This window comes from Esox lucius, chromosome 12, assembly GCF_011004845.1.
Source record: "Esox lucius isolate fEsoLuc1 chromosome 12, fEsoLuc1.pri, whole genome shotgun sequence".
NCBI lineage: Eukaryota > Metazoa > Chordata > Actinopteri > Esociformes > Esocidae > Esox > Esox lucius.
Genome location: NC_047580.1, coordinates 27,426,633 through 27,443,103, shown reverse-complemented (window position 1 = coordinate 27,443,103; position 16,471 = coordinate 27,426,633). Strand labels below are relative to the sequence as shown.

The 16,471-nt window shown below is 43.5% G+C and overlaps 1 protein-coding gene across 2 annotated transcripts; it reads right to left on the bottom strand.

Annotated features, from left to right (window-relative positions):
• Positions 1-1,616: 1,616 nt before the first annotated feature.
• LOC105013654 (ankyrin repeat domain-containing protein SOWAHB) lies at positions 1,617-16,471 on the bottom strand. Of its 2 annotated transcripts, XM_010875309.4 has the most exons (14): positions 16,192-16,471; positions 13,842-13,903; positions 11,171-11,392; positions 9,998-10,138; positions 6,965-7,024; positions 6,745-6,846; positions 6,539-6,550; positions 6,411-6,413; positions 3,691-3,777; positions 3,513-3,515; positions 3,034-3,036; positions 2,751-2,823; positions 2,533-2,613; positions 1,617-2,309 (listed from the first exon to the last, which is right to left on the bottom strand). In XM_010875309.4, the coding sequence occupies exons 1-14, from the start codon at positions 16,316-16,318 to the stop codon at positions 2,122-2,124; spliced, it is 1,164 nt and encodes a 387-aa protein (XP_010873611.1). In that variant the 5' UTR covers positions 16,319-16,471; the 3' UTR covers positions 1,617-2,121. The 2 variants fall into 2 exon arrangements, with proteins under 2 accessions (XP_010873611.1, XP_019906895.1); XM_020051336.3 differs by lacking the exon at positions 6,411-6,413.

Here is a 16,471-nt window from a genome sequence, read left to right as displayed (position 1 = left end):
AGTGACAGGCTGCGTTCGTTAGGCTGTGACGGACAGGCCAGGGCCACCGGATGACTGCTGGTGGAGGCTAGCTGCGTCAGATAAGTTTTGACTTTCGGGGGGTGGGGGGGCAAACGGGCCCGCTCCAACCACCACCACTCCCCCTGTGGATCCTCGGTGGGCGCCCCCCAGACCCACAGGGGGGGCTTGCAGCGGCACAGCAGCTCGTTAGCTGATGGCTGGCAGCACCCTGCCTTCTCTGCTCCTCCATGACAGGAGGACCGTGCTGACCTCACCTACGCATGCGGTTTATTAACGGAGGTCAGGAACAGCACCCGAAGTCATGGAAATAGAAAAGGTGATCGTTAACTACCACAGAGGCATCTTGCACTATATACAACGCATACCTTGTGCGATTAGAATAATGTGGGAACGTAAAATAAATAAATAGGCAATGGAGACAGTGAAAGAAAGCAAGTATGCAACCAACTGAAGCTTATGCAGCCAGAGTATTTTTATTTATAGCCTCACAGCCAGCATCTAATGAGCTTGTAAGGCATCTGATACGTGACATCTACATTTCGGCCCATTTGTAAAACAAAGGCTACAAGGAAGCCGGGGGCTGTGGTTCTCTGTTTCAGCCCCCTGATAACAATGGCAAGCAGGCACTGGTGGGAGGCAGCGCTCTCATGGAAATGAGCAACCAAACCAACAATGTAACTCCTAATCTCCTCAGAGAGGGGAATCGGTTACGCAGCGGTATGCACCCCTCCATGCTTTTCATTAGAGCCAGCATGCTATTGAATCGCTAAACCCCACCTACTAACCCTCCCCCACCCACCCCACACACACATACACTCACCCTCTGACCCCCCCGGGTGTGTAGCCACAGGCTCTACTCCTACACGGGCCAGCTACAAGGCAGCCACTACAACAGAAGGGCTGAGGTAAAGTGGGGCAGGGGATGGTTATGGGGCGCTAGGCAGCGGGCTGGGGAGGTGGTGGGGACAAGGCCTCAAAGCATGGGATTAGAGTTAATGTGCCCTCCCCGGGTTTAAATCTCTTCAGAGGGGGGGACTTTGTTTGATGGCTCGAGGGCAGTAAGATAAGTATCTATTACAGAAACTCAGCTCTTATCCCACACCCCAACAACCTCCCCCTATTCAAAAATGAAGCACAAAAACACTTGCCTCTGTTCCCTGTGTCTTCTGATATCCAAAACCCCAAAAGCAAGTGCTGCTGCCCTTTTCGACTAAGCTGGAATTAAGGGCTAAAGCCTTATGGAGAGTAACCAGGACCCATATTAACTCCATCTGTAGCCTGCAAAGTGAGGAGGTTGATGTAGATCAAAGTAGGCTTAGGAAATAAGTGAGGATATTACACGCAAAGAAGAAAAATTGCATTCTCGCAAGTTACATTTCTTGTTGTTGGGGAGGATGAGTCATAATGTGAGAGGATTTAATAAAGTGTAATCTTGTTAAGATTACCCGTGTATAAGGACAATAGACTCTAGATTATATTATCCATCAGCTATATTTTAACGACATCCCTAGAGAGGATACAGACGCCCATTTATTAATCAAGTCAACATGGGAAAACTTACCCTACTGTGAGTTACACAAATTAAAAAGACAAAAGGAGTAGCACAAGGCAGTTTAATTTTAAAACATAAATAATGTGCAAAGCAATTCATACCTGAAGAGAGGAATGTTCAGACTGAAACAATACAGGCCACTGGGTAAAAAAACAATATGAAAAACCATAGCAAATAAATTACAACTGGAATAAGGTACTTCAAGAACTCTACTTTATTCCGATACTTTTAATGTTTTCTCCTTCAATAAAATACTGAGTGTCAACCTATAGGTAGACAAAACAACATCCCTTTTTTAACCAACTGACAAGAACAACATAGTGCAATCATCAACATGTAAACAATGCACTTCAAATCTGGTGTGTCACAACATCTTGGCAACAAGAAATAATGTCTGCATTCCACATGTATGTCACATTTGTTCATTTTCTAAATTAAACTTGGGGTAAAATAAAATAAAGTAGAATTCTAATATAAAATACATCATAAAAACACAATATGATATAGATATGCAGCATGCAAAGTATGTGGGATATTTGGTTGGTTCCTTAGCGTGAGAATTTCCTGGGTCTGAATGCAGGGACCAGGAGTTGATGGGGTGCTGTGGCCAGCCTCTCCTCTTCTACAGGGGCCAGGTCCTCTGCTGAGCCCCACTTCTTCTTGGACTGAAACAATGAGGGCAACTTTCTGTTCCGGCTACGTTCTCTGGCCTGGGCCACATGGAGCTCTGCAAACTCTAATGGAACAACAACAAAGACCATCATAGTCATAGAGTATATTTAATTTCTGGCGGAAATCTAATTGATATAATGGATATCTTTTTTTGGTGCCTGTTTCGATCTTAGAAGAGACGTTTTCTCTGTATCAGACTGGGAAGTGAAATATTTGGGTCTTAAGTGTATTGAAACAACGTGTCAGAGTCACTGACAGAGTCCCAAAGAAGAGAGTAAGACACTTACCCATGTCCTCCGGAGCTTCTCTGATGTTCAGGTAATGGCAGGCCAGATGGCCACTGTAATCCCGGACGTTCTCCTTTGCACCTGAGAGGAAGGGATGGATATGTCAAACACGGTCTGTGAGGTCAAATAGTTTCCTGGAAAGAAGAGTCAATCAAATACAGAAAAGGCCATTCCACAATCAAATAAAGCAAGTGAATCTATTTTCCCAAGTCATTCACCATATGTTCCAATGAGAAGCTCCAGAATGTGTCGATGGCCATGCAATGCTGCGATATGGAGGGGTGTATAGCCCTGGAAAAATAAAAGTGGAAAATCATACAAATATGTCCGTACTGCACCAACCAAAAACACTGGGAAATAATGCAAAAGGTATAACTATGTTTTGACCAAGAACATAACAGGCTGTCCAATACAGCTATTTGAACACAACCTATGACATCCACTGTTTGCAGAGTTCAAGGTTCAGCCCTGGAAGAATGTACAAGGCGTTTTAATACCTACCCCCTAGAGTTTCCCATGGCCCAAACACAGCCAAAGAAAACATGAAAGAAGAGAATATAAAAATTACCATAGGTTATGGCAACAAAATGTAATGGCCAAATACATAATTGGCTAGTAATTCTCAGAAAATTGCCATAGTTTAACACAGTAATACATTCAGACAGTGTTTTGGGGAAACAATTAACATGACGTGACATGATTTATTAGCAGACAGTGTGTGCGTGTGTGTGTGTGTGTGCGTGCGTGTGTGTGTGTGTGCACGGAGGGGGCACTGTTGTAATGCATTTGCACAGCTGGACGTTCATTGGGACCATTACGATGCAGTATTACATCACCATCTCCATGGAACACAGCAGAACTCACCGGGCTTGTTACCTTGGTAACCAACCTGCCTGGCTGGCCTTCAATTATACACACAACAAAATACCTATTTTACCTCTTCAGTTTCAGTGCACTTAGATGAAAGAGGTGATACTCACATGCTGGAAGAAAATAAAAATAGGAGTAATGTCACCCATACAGTCCTATGGTATTTTTTTAGCAAAACATTCCAATAGCAGAAGAAATTACACATACAGTACATTCCAATAGCATAATAACATACAGGATAATATAAAGTGTGCCCCCAAAATTCACAAAAGACAGAAGTATACTGACAGACTTAGTGTTGACATCTGCCCCAGCATTGGCCATCATGGTTGCCATGTCCTCTTTGCCATGTTTGGCTGCCCAGTGGAGAGCTGTCTGTATTCCAAACAAGGAGAGGGAAATTCAAGTTATTTACCAAATACAACCGAACTAAACTAGTTCCCCATACCTGGCCGAGGCTCTTAACATCCAGATACTACTATCGAAATGCATATACGAACACCGCGCGTGACCCGCGTTGACGTACAGACAGACACTTGAATATGCATTCCCAGTGGCGGCTGGTTGGTAGATAGTAATTAGCGTAGCACCTCTAATGAGGACTTTAAACAGCGTGGATCGGTCCAGGTTAAGAGGTCTCATGAGCCCACTGTGCACAGGAGGAGCGGAGAGATGCAGGGAAAGGCGGAGGGAGGGAAGGAGGGATGGTTTCCAGCCATCTAACAGAGCCTAATTACAAAACAACACGGCGCTGTGTGCACGGGGAGGGGGGGGGGCGGGGGGGCGGGGTGGGGGGGGGGGCAGCTGCCTGTCATGGGAGGGAAGATTGATGATGTTGGTATGACCCACAGAGGGGATAGAGGAGAGACCCACCCAAGAATGGCCCGACGTTCAGCACCCGGGCCGTCGGGAGAAACAGCGCCGGGGCCCCTTTGTGCTGAGTGCCCACCACGCACGCTCAAGGACACACACATGCACCATCAAAGACACTCGCGCACACAAAACACATCTCAAGCAGAACCAAATTCACCTGTCTGACAAAGTGCTGCGGCGGTGATTAACTGTGTTACTCTTGTCAGGGGGGTCTCCGACCACTGAGCACTTCATGCTGTATAATTACAGACTGTTGAGCAGGTGAAAACACCGCCTGCTACAGATGTCAGCCTGTTAACTACAACCTGTGTTTCTGGGTCCCGACACGGAACGGGAAACCCAGATGCATGTTTCCCATGTCAATCAAGAACAGGCAGGGTATTTCAACCACCGTCTGATCTGCAGTTCGTTAGAAAGCGTGAGCCCTGGCACAAACAGCCTTCTGTGATTAACATTCGGGCTTGTTTTGTGACAATATAGGTTATACTCCGTCGCCTGCATTGTGGATCGTACAGCGCAGCTTCAGTGAACCACACTAAGACCTGAATGTCAGGCTTCATAGAAGTCTGGAGGAAGACACAGCAGTGGCTTTCCATGGCAAGTCGGGAGACAGATTTTGACGGATGAATTCGAGCTCTGAGGACCTCTATTGTCTCCTCTGTCAGACGGTCAAGACGGATTGGTCGGTTGGGCCGTTTGAGTGGCTGCTTGCCGGGTGTCCTGGGGTGAAGGAGTGACGGACGAGTTCGGGCAGGAAGTGGCGTCATCCCCTCCTCGTGCCTCTCGTTCCTGTCCCGAACCCCCCGTATGCCTACATGACTGGCAATCCACACAGTGTGTGTGTGTGTGTGTGTGTGTGATTGTGTGTGCGTGCGCGTGTGTCATTCGCCCAATGTGGAAGTAGGTAGCGGTCGAAGGGCCGACAGTTGGTCAACAGGAGACATATCTGACACAATGACCTATGACCTACGGGACACCTTCCTGTTCAGTGGAAGCACAGAGGAGTGATTGGAGAATGATGTACTTACAAACTGCAGGGCAGGGTGAGGGGAAGTGCGTCACAGTCCAGCACAGCAGGAAGGGGGAGCCCCACGTCAGGGAGATGATGAGCAATGGAGACAGAGAGACACCATGAATGTATATAACATGATTGACATACAGTACATGGGTCTATGAATTAGCCAGTCTTAGTCACTCAGTCGTTTGCTATTATGAAAGTCAACATTAATGAAAGGACTTGGATTTTCTTCTGAGATCATTCAGTCAGCCACAAGGCCAGAGGTTGAAATCAGGCCAATTGCCACTTCAGGCCCTAGGTGAGAGGGACTTCACTGCTGAAGAGTGCTGGTCCAGTTGGGCCGGGGATGGGAGTTGGGTGGGGGCATCAAAGCTGCCCGAGGGAGATTTAGCACCTTCCCTGGGACACGGCCAACATTGTTCTTCAATTAATCCCAGCCTGCTCTATTACTTTCAGATTATCTTTAAGTGGTTGAAGTCTTTGTGTAGCATTAAGAGTCTCTCTTTAATCCCCCCCCCCCATCTCCTTGCACTTCAATGGCAGCACTGGTTTCTTGTCCTGGTGGAGATGGTGATGGCAGGGGCTTAGGGTTAGGTCTTAGAAGGTGGTCTGACACAGGACAGTGTGAGAACCCCACACAGAGGAGGGACAACAAACATGAACCCAAATCTCCTGAGCGCACAGGAGACCAATAAAGGGATTTGGGTTGTCAGGAGGGGCGGAGGGGGGGGGTAAAAACTAGGAGCTAAAAAGCTATCTTTCATAATCCTTTTGATAGTAGCACCTTTGAAATGCATGATCTTGACGTTTTAACATCACAGGGTTTTTAAGGACACAATTAAGTAGAGAGTAACTTTGGAATGTGAACTAAGACTTTGGAGTTACACATTTTTAACGGTTGATATTCTCATTTTGTTAAGTACGACAAGAGATTATAACACGTCATTTACACTATTGTTGTTCGGCACTTTTAAGTGAGCATCAATTCTAAGGAAGGACATACAGCATGAACACCAGTGAACAATTCAATAGTCAGTGGACTTACCCCCTGAGAGAGACAAGGTGCCAGTCAGGAACAACACAGCAGATACCAACCAGAAAAGAAACAATATCACACAAACTACTTAGTCCATATTATCCAGGCCATGCCATACACACATCATGTCAGGATCTGTAACTTGCACGATAAAATAACTGCACAGTGAGTATACTCATGCACAAAACCTAGAAGAAAAATCTACTCACTGAAGTGAAGTCCTTGAAGTGAAGTCGACATGAAGGAAAGAAGGTACAAACTGTAATGTTAGTGTCTCATATCAAATTCAGAATATTTCTGAAAAATACAAGGCTACTTATTAATCCACATTCACCATATATTGCAATGCTGTAACAGAAAACCACTTGTCATTTGGGTCATTGTTACGGACGGGGGCATTGAGGGGTGGGGCTACCTTCTTGTTGGCCAGGGAGGGCTCCTGTTTTAGTAGTTGGGTGAGGTCAGAGAGACAGCCACATGCAGCAGAGTAGATCCATTCCTTCTCCACAGGGTCCAGCTGTAGGACCGGACAGCCAGTGGTTGAGATTAGTAAACGGCCAGCGCAGACATCAAGGTACTGTATGTGTGAATGTGTAGTGTGTATAAATGCTATGTATATTAACGTGGGAACTCACAGCCACTGGGGTAGATCCCATACTGCCAGTACATTCCTCTTCCTGCTCTTCTGACTCTGACTGAGACACAGACAGGAATGAGAATTTAGTTTGATTTCCACTCTAGTATGAATGGTAGTCATAAACACACAATAAAACTACCAACACAACAGGACTGTGTTGGGGCGGGAAGCTGCCTGTTGTAGAGGTGGGATAAAATGATCAACCCAAAGAACAACATCTGGCTAAAGGTTACGTACACAAGAAGAAGGTCATATCAGGGCTTTGTTTAAACAGGGAGCCCAGGTCTGATCGCTTTTTAAATAACTGTCCATCTACTCCAAAACATATCTGAAATCTATTTAATTCTTATATAATATTACATTCAATTAAGGGATTGAAATATTACAAATGTACTTAACATCCTGACACCGCGGTGGACAATAAAACACCTCCACACTGCCAGGTTGCCCATAATGGCTGAGATGGAATAGCACCTAACCAGTTGTTTTGTTATCTCTAGTCAGACCTGCCATTTAAAAACGACGCACTGAGCCTTTGGCTGTGGCTGAGAACGCCAAATATCACGCCGCCAATCTGCATTTATAGCCCAGGGTGCAAAAGGACGGTACAAGGGGCTTGTGTTTATGGGGCAAGTAGTTGTGGGCAGCCCAATGTCAAAACGACATGACCTAACTGTTAAGTGTCGAAATTCTGCTCGTAACCAGTAACAGCAATAAGGGGTGTGTGGTTTATTGCCAATATAGCACGGCTAAGTGTTGTATCCATGGACTCGCCATCAACATCAAATTAGGCTAAATCAGATGAAGTTCTGTTGGTAACATCACTTGTTTCACCTCAGCAGCAACCAGGTTGACAAGCTAGTCCTGTCTGGCAATGTAGTGGCAACCATTAACAACAGACTCTGTTACATTTAGTATAAAATACAGAGCGGATGATGGTTTGCAGGGTAGAGGGCTAGTTCGTACTTGCCGGTAGAACTCGTAACCTTGCCTTGGTAAAGGTTGGGAGTGTTCTTGACAACAGCAGCATTTGCCACACAGTCCAGAGGAGCGAGTTTCCACCAAAGATACACTCCCTCGCACACGCACACTCAAACTCCTTCTCACAATCACACCGTTTGTGTCTATCACCTTATACTGCACTTCAGATGTGACCCAGCGCCAGCGTCAGACCGACAGGTAAGATGGCGGCCATCATTGCCCCAGTGCAAACAGGGACGTTCACACCGAGGGTACAATGTAATAACAACTGTGAACAGTTAACGGTCGTGGCTAGCAGGGACACAACTGATGTCAAAGTGGCATCACACTCTTGGCAGACAGGCTGTGTGACAACAGCTAATGTCAGAGTGTGAATTCGTCCCTTATACAAAACTGCAGACCAAAATACATTTCTGTCTGTCGACTTCCTCGTTGGGTCACGGAACCATCCCACCGTCTGCGCCCTCCCCCGGTTTGACACAGCGTCAAAAGAGCTCTAATAACTAAAGCACAGAATTCTCTTTGCATAAAAGTGTCATGCTGGCTGATTAATGTGGGGAAATAATTGTTTTGTTTGGTCAATCGCTTGATTGCTAATTGTTCTCATATCATACAGGCATATGGTGTAAAAACACACAAGTCTTTCATGTCACTGCCATGCATGCCTTGTCTAACACGAAAAGTGGAGGCCTATTTATCCAGCCAAGTCCATACTGGCACATGTCCACTTTCTCTCTGCTGGAAAGAAAAATAACAGGGGAAGAAAAATATTGTTGGGTAGAAAAAAAATGGATAGTTGAGTTCTGAATTGTTACAATAATTTTGTCAAGTGGAGCTCTCGGCAGTTTTCCTCTCAAGTGTAATCACTTTTTTTTTTGCGTAGAGGTTCAGAACCAGGGATTAAAACAGTTCAGAACATAGTGATAAGTCAGGATGCCAAGCATTTCAACAGAAGGGCAGTACAGTCTGTTTTTAAAGGAAGTTTTACCAGCCACAGTGTAACAACTGCTTTTAAATAGAATTTGCTGACAAGCGTTTTTTCCCCCACGCAGTCTATGACTCTCTGATCCAACATCCACTTTTTTAAAGAGTCAAAATGTAAATTCTGAAGGGCCCTTTTAGATTGTGATCCATGCTCTATCTTTCTGTGGTTGTCAAGGAAATCTGTCTTTCCAGATGTTTTATATTTTTATGAGGCACAGGTTCTATTTAAGCTGCGCATGGTTTACCCACAGCAAATGCAACACAACAGTGTAGAACAGTCAAATGAAACTGGATTTGAACAGTAAAACGGTAAGTAGAAGTGGTTACGTATCATACGTAATGTTCTTTTCAGGGAGGCCTGTGTTTTTTTTTTCCATCTCCAAGGTCACCCAGTTTGAAATCCCCTGAAATTGCAGACATACCGCATGTAATACACACACTTTAGAATGTTGGTCTTCCATGGGAATCAAACCCTGAATCCTGGCAATGCATGCGCCATGCTCCACCAACCGAGCCTCACAGGACCATAGATGAATCTCAGTCTGATTAATGGCAACAAATCATAATTATCTTTCTAATGAGTTCAAGCATATTGCTGCTTTACTAATGGCAAAACAAAGGGCAGCATTCAAATGCTAATGAACCCCCCCTCACCCCCTCCAATGTTTTCCCCACTTAAACATGTAGGGGTGGGTTTTAAATCCAGCTAATTAGCTACCGCCATCTGGTGGTGATTTCCAGAAACAGCCCCAGAAGCAGTGGAACACAGGCAGCAGAACCTAACCCATATGTGTCTTTATTTTCTGTCCGTTAACAGGCAGTGCTCTGCTAAAGAGAAGTACAGGATGACATATTCAAATATGATGAATTATCAATAGTAGAAAGTTTAATCTCAAAAGTATCTTCCACATTCTGCAAGATCTTTGGCTCCAGTATGCTGACTTTTGATGGGAGTTGAGGAGGGTATGAGAGCATTGGTCCTTTCTGCTTTTCGTTCCAAAAGATGATTGGAGCCAAAAGCAGCACACAAGTGGATATTTAGAAAATACTACCACCAACCTCTCACCTTTGACCCTGATTCCTTTTCTAGCTCATCCTCCCTGTTGCTTTGCAGGTGGGGTTCCTCCGAAAAAGACGGTGAGGGGGTAATTTCAGATGGTGATGGGGTCATTTCAGACAGTGATGGGGTCATTTCAGCACACTGGTCCTGGTGGAACAGACACATGAAATAAAGAATGATGCAATCAATATATTTTACATGTCCAATATGTCATTAATCAGACACTCTTACCCAGAGCAAGTTGCGGTGGAAAATGCATAAATTTTAACATGTTGTCCGTGCGTTAAGAACATTCTGGATTTCTGCCAGTTCTGGGTGCTGTTTAAAAGGAGCTCTGTTAACTGCTTTTAGAGGTTATCGGCTTTTTCACACACCAAAACCACTTGGTGCAGTGGCCCTTTTCCTGCCTTCAACAGCTGGGTGCATAGATATGGTTAAAAAGTTCAAACGTGATGCTTTACACACACATTTCTGTGGACTTAAAAAGCAATGCTCCTGGGCTCACTACTGCCGAGAGATTTCACTATGTATCATTATAATCAGAATTATTACAAATGACTACAATTATTATTATTACATTACCTTGTATGCTGAGTAGTAGGTTATACTGTGGTCAAACATATGTTTGTCAGTTAGGCTTACACCAGTTATATATATTAGAAAATACAAAAGGAATTCAGTAGCTCAACCACAATTGGAACAACAAACAGAAGACTGTGGCAGTTACACCCTTTGATCAAAGTCTTTTGTTTGATTTACCTTTTCTTATCAATAAACCTGTCTGTACTCTATCACATTTGCCCAGAATGACATCTGTTGCTAGAATGAGAGAGCAGTTATATTTTACTCTATTCCATACAAGTACCCATTAGGAATGGGTCAGAGTGATATTAGGGGTAGGTCTGTGTTTTATCCATTCTCGCCAATTCCGTCATGGAATATCTATGTTATTATATGTACGAAAATTCATTAACGCATATTAATGGACACACAGGTATCAATTAAATCCCCTTTAATAACAGCTTAGAATCTATACTTCAACCTCAGAGTGACTGCTTGATTTTAAATAAGCATATAGTCGAAATACTAAAAAATGCTTCCCAGTTCCAATACTAATGGAGGACACTGTATGTTCAGACTCAAACCAACTGATAGGCATGTAAAAGAATTGAGGGCCACCTCTTGCTCCTGCTCAGGTGCCTCCGTAACAGTAATGCTGGGGCTCCTGGCCTCCCTGGCCGGGTCAAGCTGCAGGTCTGGTTCACTCTGGGGACGGGAGAGACTCACAAAACCCGGCCCATCCCACTGGGCTGAAGATGAGGGTCTGTCTATCCGCTGATCAGGCTCGCTGTCCTGCTTCTGCTGTCGGTACCTCTTCTTCAGAACTAGATATTTTTCACCCTAATTGAAAGGAAGAGCATGCAGACATGGGAAGATTAGCGGGTTACAAGCCTACTATAAGTCAGAGGTCAACTTGAACGTAAAAGTCAAGTCATTATGGTAGTCTAATGGAAATCAAGGAAATCAAAGGAATGCCAAGACAGGGTAGGGGAATGATGACCTGTTGGAAAGATTCAGAATCTCCTCACAGTTAAATGAACATACACTGAAGACGTTTATGAAAGAATATTTCAGTATGTTGAGGTATATTGCTTGTATGGATGTCAACCCCAAACATTAATGTCATTGTCACCAATTCACTGCATTGCAGTTGAAATCCAGTTAGGCTGTTACTACTGATTGGTTGAATTTTGCTATAAATATTCCTATTTGTTATATTAATCTAGGTAGAGAGAGTCCATAACTGCATTAGTTACGCTGAAACTGCACCTGACTAAGTTCAAAGTAGGGGAAAGTCAGAGACAGTTTAACACATTGAGGATAACATGCTGCACGACTTCAGACTTTGGTCGTCACTAGCTTATGCAGCCGCAAACCTTGACTTTAGCCTGAATTTCTCATACTCAATTGTGATTTTAAACACATCCATAGGATTGTGTTTATGAGGCCCTTATCTGCAGTTTAAGGATTTCATATCCTTCACCAGAGTCGAACTTGTGGATACCAATTTTATGCCTCTGAGTCCAGTATGAAGACAGTTTAAAGCTGCTACGCAAGTCGATGCTTAACTGGAAGACTGTAGTACCTGCCCATACCGTTGATTTCCAGTCAAAGCCCCTACAGTGGTTAGCAGTTAGCAGCATAGAGCCCTCGATCATATCTACATCTAACATTGACTGCTTTACTCTAATATACACTCACCTCAAGCCTAATCTTAACCCCTTGAAATGGAGGACCATTTGCCATGTAAATTTAATACATCTGTAATATTATATGTTACCAACTCAAAGAAGACTTAACAGACACTACACCCAAGGCATAGAGATACCTGAGGCATACAGACACTACACCCAAGGCATACAGACACTAAACCCAAGGCATAGAGAGATACCTGAGGCATACAGACACTACACCCAAGGCATAGAGAGATACCTGAGGCATACAGACACTACATCCAAGGCATACAGACACTACACCCAAGGCATAGAGAGATACCTGAGGCATACAGACACTACATCCAAGGCATAGAGAGATACCTGAGGCATACAGACACTACACCCAAGGCATAGAGAGATACCTGAGGCATACAGACACTACACCCAAGGCATAGAGAGATACCCGAGGCATACAGACACTACACCCAAGGCTTAGAGAGATACCTGAGGCATACAGACACTACACCCAAGGCATAGAGAGACATCTGAGGCATACAGACACTACACCCAAGGCTTACAGACACTTTTTATATTACCATCGTTGTATTTAGGTGAACGACACTGGTTGCCAGGTTTGACTGCAGATTATTCAAAAGTAAATACGTCTTAAAATTTAAATTGCTGCACGTCAGATTTCAGAGTGACGTTTCCAACAGATGCCGTAATGCTGTAGTCTGGGTGAATACTGCATTAAGACGACGTCTCGCTCAACGTCTTGTTTGATTGTAATATGTGGTGATATAAGAAGTCTGGGTCTGTATGTCCTTCCAGCTCCGTAAGCAAAATGGGGGAAAAAAATGTAAATAGTTGGAATGCAACTAAAAACATCTCACACGGGCACAGAAACATTTCTACGATTACCAGTAGCACCACTTGTTTGACAGAGAGCGCCACATTAGTTTCCAGGTAAATAACATTGAAAGTAAGTTTATAAACCTGCCAGGTCATTGGTCTGGCCAAAGCGCTGCGCACACCTTAAGCTGCAGCCACAGTTTCCCGTTGCTAGTGTGAATAGAAAAATAGCAGCCAACACTTCTAAAACTAAGAAGGAACAATGTCTAAATGTTATTCAGCAAAAACAGCCAATCACATTAAAAACAGACTTCTTTAATCACATTGGGGGGGTGTACAATACATAAATCTCTACTAACTGGACGGATTGGATCTCAATACTTTCATTGTGACGCCCTGTTGTTGTTGCAGCTTTCTACATTTCACTGACCTTTGAACTGCCTCTAATACTATGTAACAAAAATGTATAACAGCATACAACTAATAATACAGGGCTGGGGTTGACAACAAATAAAAGCATTTGTCTGTGTTGGAATGGTGTATACATATCCCAACAACAGAATTATCTGGGCCTATACCAGTCAATAAAAAGTAAGATTACCAGGAAATGCTGACTGGCCAGCTCATTCTTCTCCACATGGACAACAATTTGGGCCTATGTCCACAATGTTTGAAGTATGTTGCGTAGCAAGACTTGAGTGGGGACCAAGGGGTTCAGGGCTGTTGCACTGATTAAATCACAGCTTTTCACAGCACAATTTCCACATGGTTCTCCTACTTACGTTCTCTGATTTCACAACAGCAATCCTGTCGATGATCTGTTTGAACTCCTCTCTGTATTTGGCTGGGGAAAAGAAACATATCAACTTTCAAAAACATATCGCTTTTTGTTCTCTCCTAAAACCCCAAACTCTAATTTTCTCTGTGGGTTAGGGGAGAGAAAATACAAAAGTGAAAAGGAATAAATATAATATGGCCTATAAATATCTTCTCTAAATAAGGTTGTTGCAGCACTCTGGCATTCCAAAAAGTAGATAAATGGATCATGAAGAATGCATAATAGCTTTTTGAGATTCTTGACCAGCAAAGTAGTGAGAGGGAAGCAAAAGATACAGATACATGCTGGTATATACAGCAACCAAGGCCCCATTCGTCAATAAATCAATAAAATAACAATATACTGAGTAATATGTTTTATAATATCTAATCATATTAAATCAGGAGAAGAACTCTTTACATTGAATTGTCAGATATGGTATTATGACAGTATCACTGAGGTTACTGTGACTGTTTTGTGTCATGAGATCCCGGCTGTCTGCAAAGGCTTGTGACTGATGTGTCATTTCTGTTGTCATTGTCCCTGTATCAGGGCTGGCCCTAGCCTACTTTTTGGGAGCCCCTGGCAAGATATGGTTTGGGGGCTCCCTACCTCGCAGCCACTGAATGTTGTGGCTCAGATCTTGAGGGTCAGGGGGTTAAACTTGGGGGGTCAAACCCCAGGGCCTCCTGGAGAGAGGGGCTTTACTTTTCCATTCCCTTGAAGGACAAACACAGCTCGAGTTGCAAAACAGTAATCTCAGAACAGTGACTGACTGGGAAAAAGGACAAAAAGGAAACCAGACCTCTGCCGACATAAGGAGCAGGCAGAGATAAAAACAACTCATGCATCATCTCCAAAAAACCCAACCCCAACCTAACTATCAACTATTTCCTTTGAATTAAAGCTTTTCTATGGGAACCCAAACAAACTGCTGATGGGCAGCTATGATAACGTGAACTGTTTAACTCCCTCTGTCACAGACCACTCCCACATACAGAATACTAATGGCTGAATCCCTGTGTTTGAAAGAAGGCTTATGTATATAAGAAAACAGGCCTGGATTGAGCTCTTTCCCTTTTCCTGACAGCAGGGAGAGGATATAACAGATTAGAATTCACAAAAACAGGAAATACACAGGAAATGGACACTCACATTGGAATGTCTGGTTTAGAAGAAAGGTGCCAAGTTAATATCCTTGGCTATTCATTAGCTTAAAGGTAGATAGGTATCCATAGCAACAGGACATAAACAGCAGCTTTAGCTATGACTTTGCAAAAATAATTGTTTGTGCTTTTAAAATATGATTAAAACACTATTATAATGCAACCATGCCCATTAAAACAGAGAACACGTCGTCGTGCACTGGAAGTCATTTTCATAATTGGACCACTCCAGCCAAGTCAGATGGCACAATATCAAAGCAGCTTTGGTTGGAAACCTCTGTCTGACAGCAACTGTTGCACTGAGATAGCATCTGTAGAGTACAACTGGTACAAATGTAATACAAGGTGACATTGGATAATCGTTTATCTAGAGATGGTCAAACATGTTCAGGCCTAGTTATTTTATCCAGTACCAAGCAGGGATAATGCTAAGCGGGATTGCATGGCAACAATATTGTAATTTTAGGTAGGACTATCAGTTCCCAATTTGAAGGAGTCGGCCTACAGTGGAGATACGGTACAAATTAAATTCAGCACACTACGGTTTCAGGATAGTAAGTTGTGTTCAAGAACCAGGGGCTGAGTGTTATCAATTATATAAATTGAATACAGTGAAGTGAATAAATATATTTGATTAAACGGGTTATCGATGGTGAATTACTGCTATAACGTCACAACAATACGGACCAATGTAGAAATGGTTGGCATGGTCCAAGGTAAGCCTTGAGTAGCGGCACAGAAGAATGCAGCAAAGCTACAGCTGCTCTGAAAGGAAACGTCTAAATTCCTGGTGTAATTGTATTTGTTTAGAGGACCTTTAATGTAAAGCAGATGTTTAGATAAGAAAAGCGACTGGGAATAGGTAACAAAGAGAAACGACTGGATTTACATGGTAGATAGTCTCGATTAATTTGGAAAACGTCGAATATGATAATATACTGTATAGACAACACCGACAATGTTGTGACAGGCAGCTATATAACAGATGTCGCAGTGTAGGCGATCAACCGTACCATCAGTGACATCGCCCGTCAAGGCATCCATCACTACTCACGTGAAACTGTGGAGCAACTATTTTGGTTTGTTAGCGATTTCGGTTAAAATCATCACGCAATTTTAAATGTTAGGTACAGCTGCACCAATACTCACCACGAAGCTGCATGTCGTTGTGACCAATAAAAGGCTTGTATGTTTTCATTAACTCTGCATTTTTCACTTTCCCTCCGGCCGAATAGAAATAATCCAGCAACGATTCTTCACTTACATCACCCATCATAAACTTATTTGCTCGTTTTCTAGGATAAAAACGTAGGTTTCTTTCAGAATTATTATGGCCTTGCTGCTAAGACATCGTATAGTTCCCTGGCTAATTTGGATGAAAAAAAATGTGTAGTACACATCCAACTTTACTCCACCCGAAACCAACCAC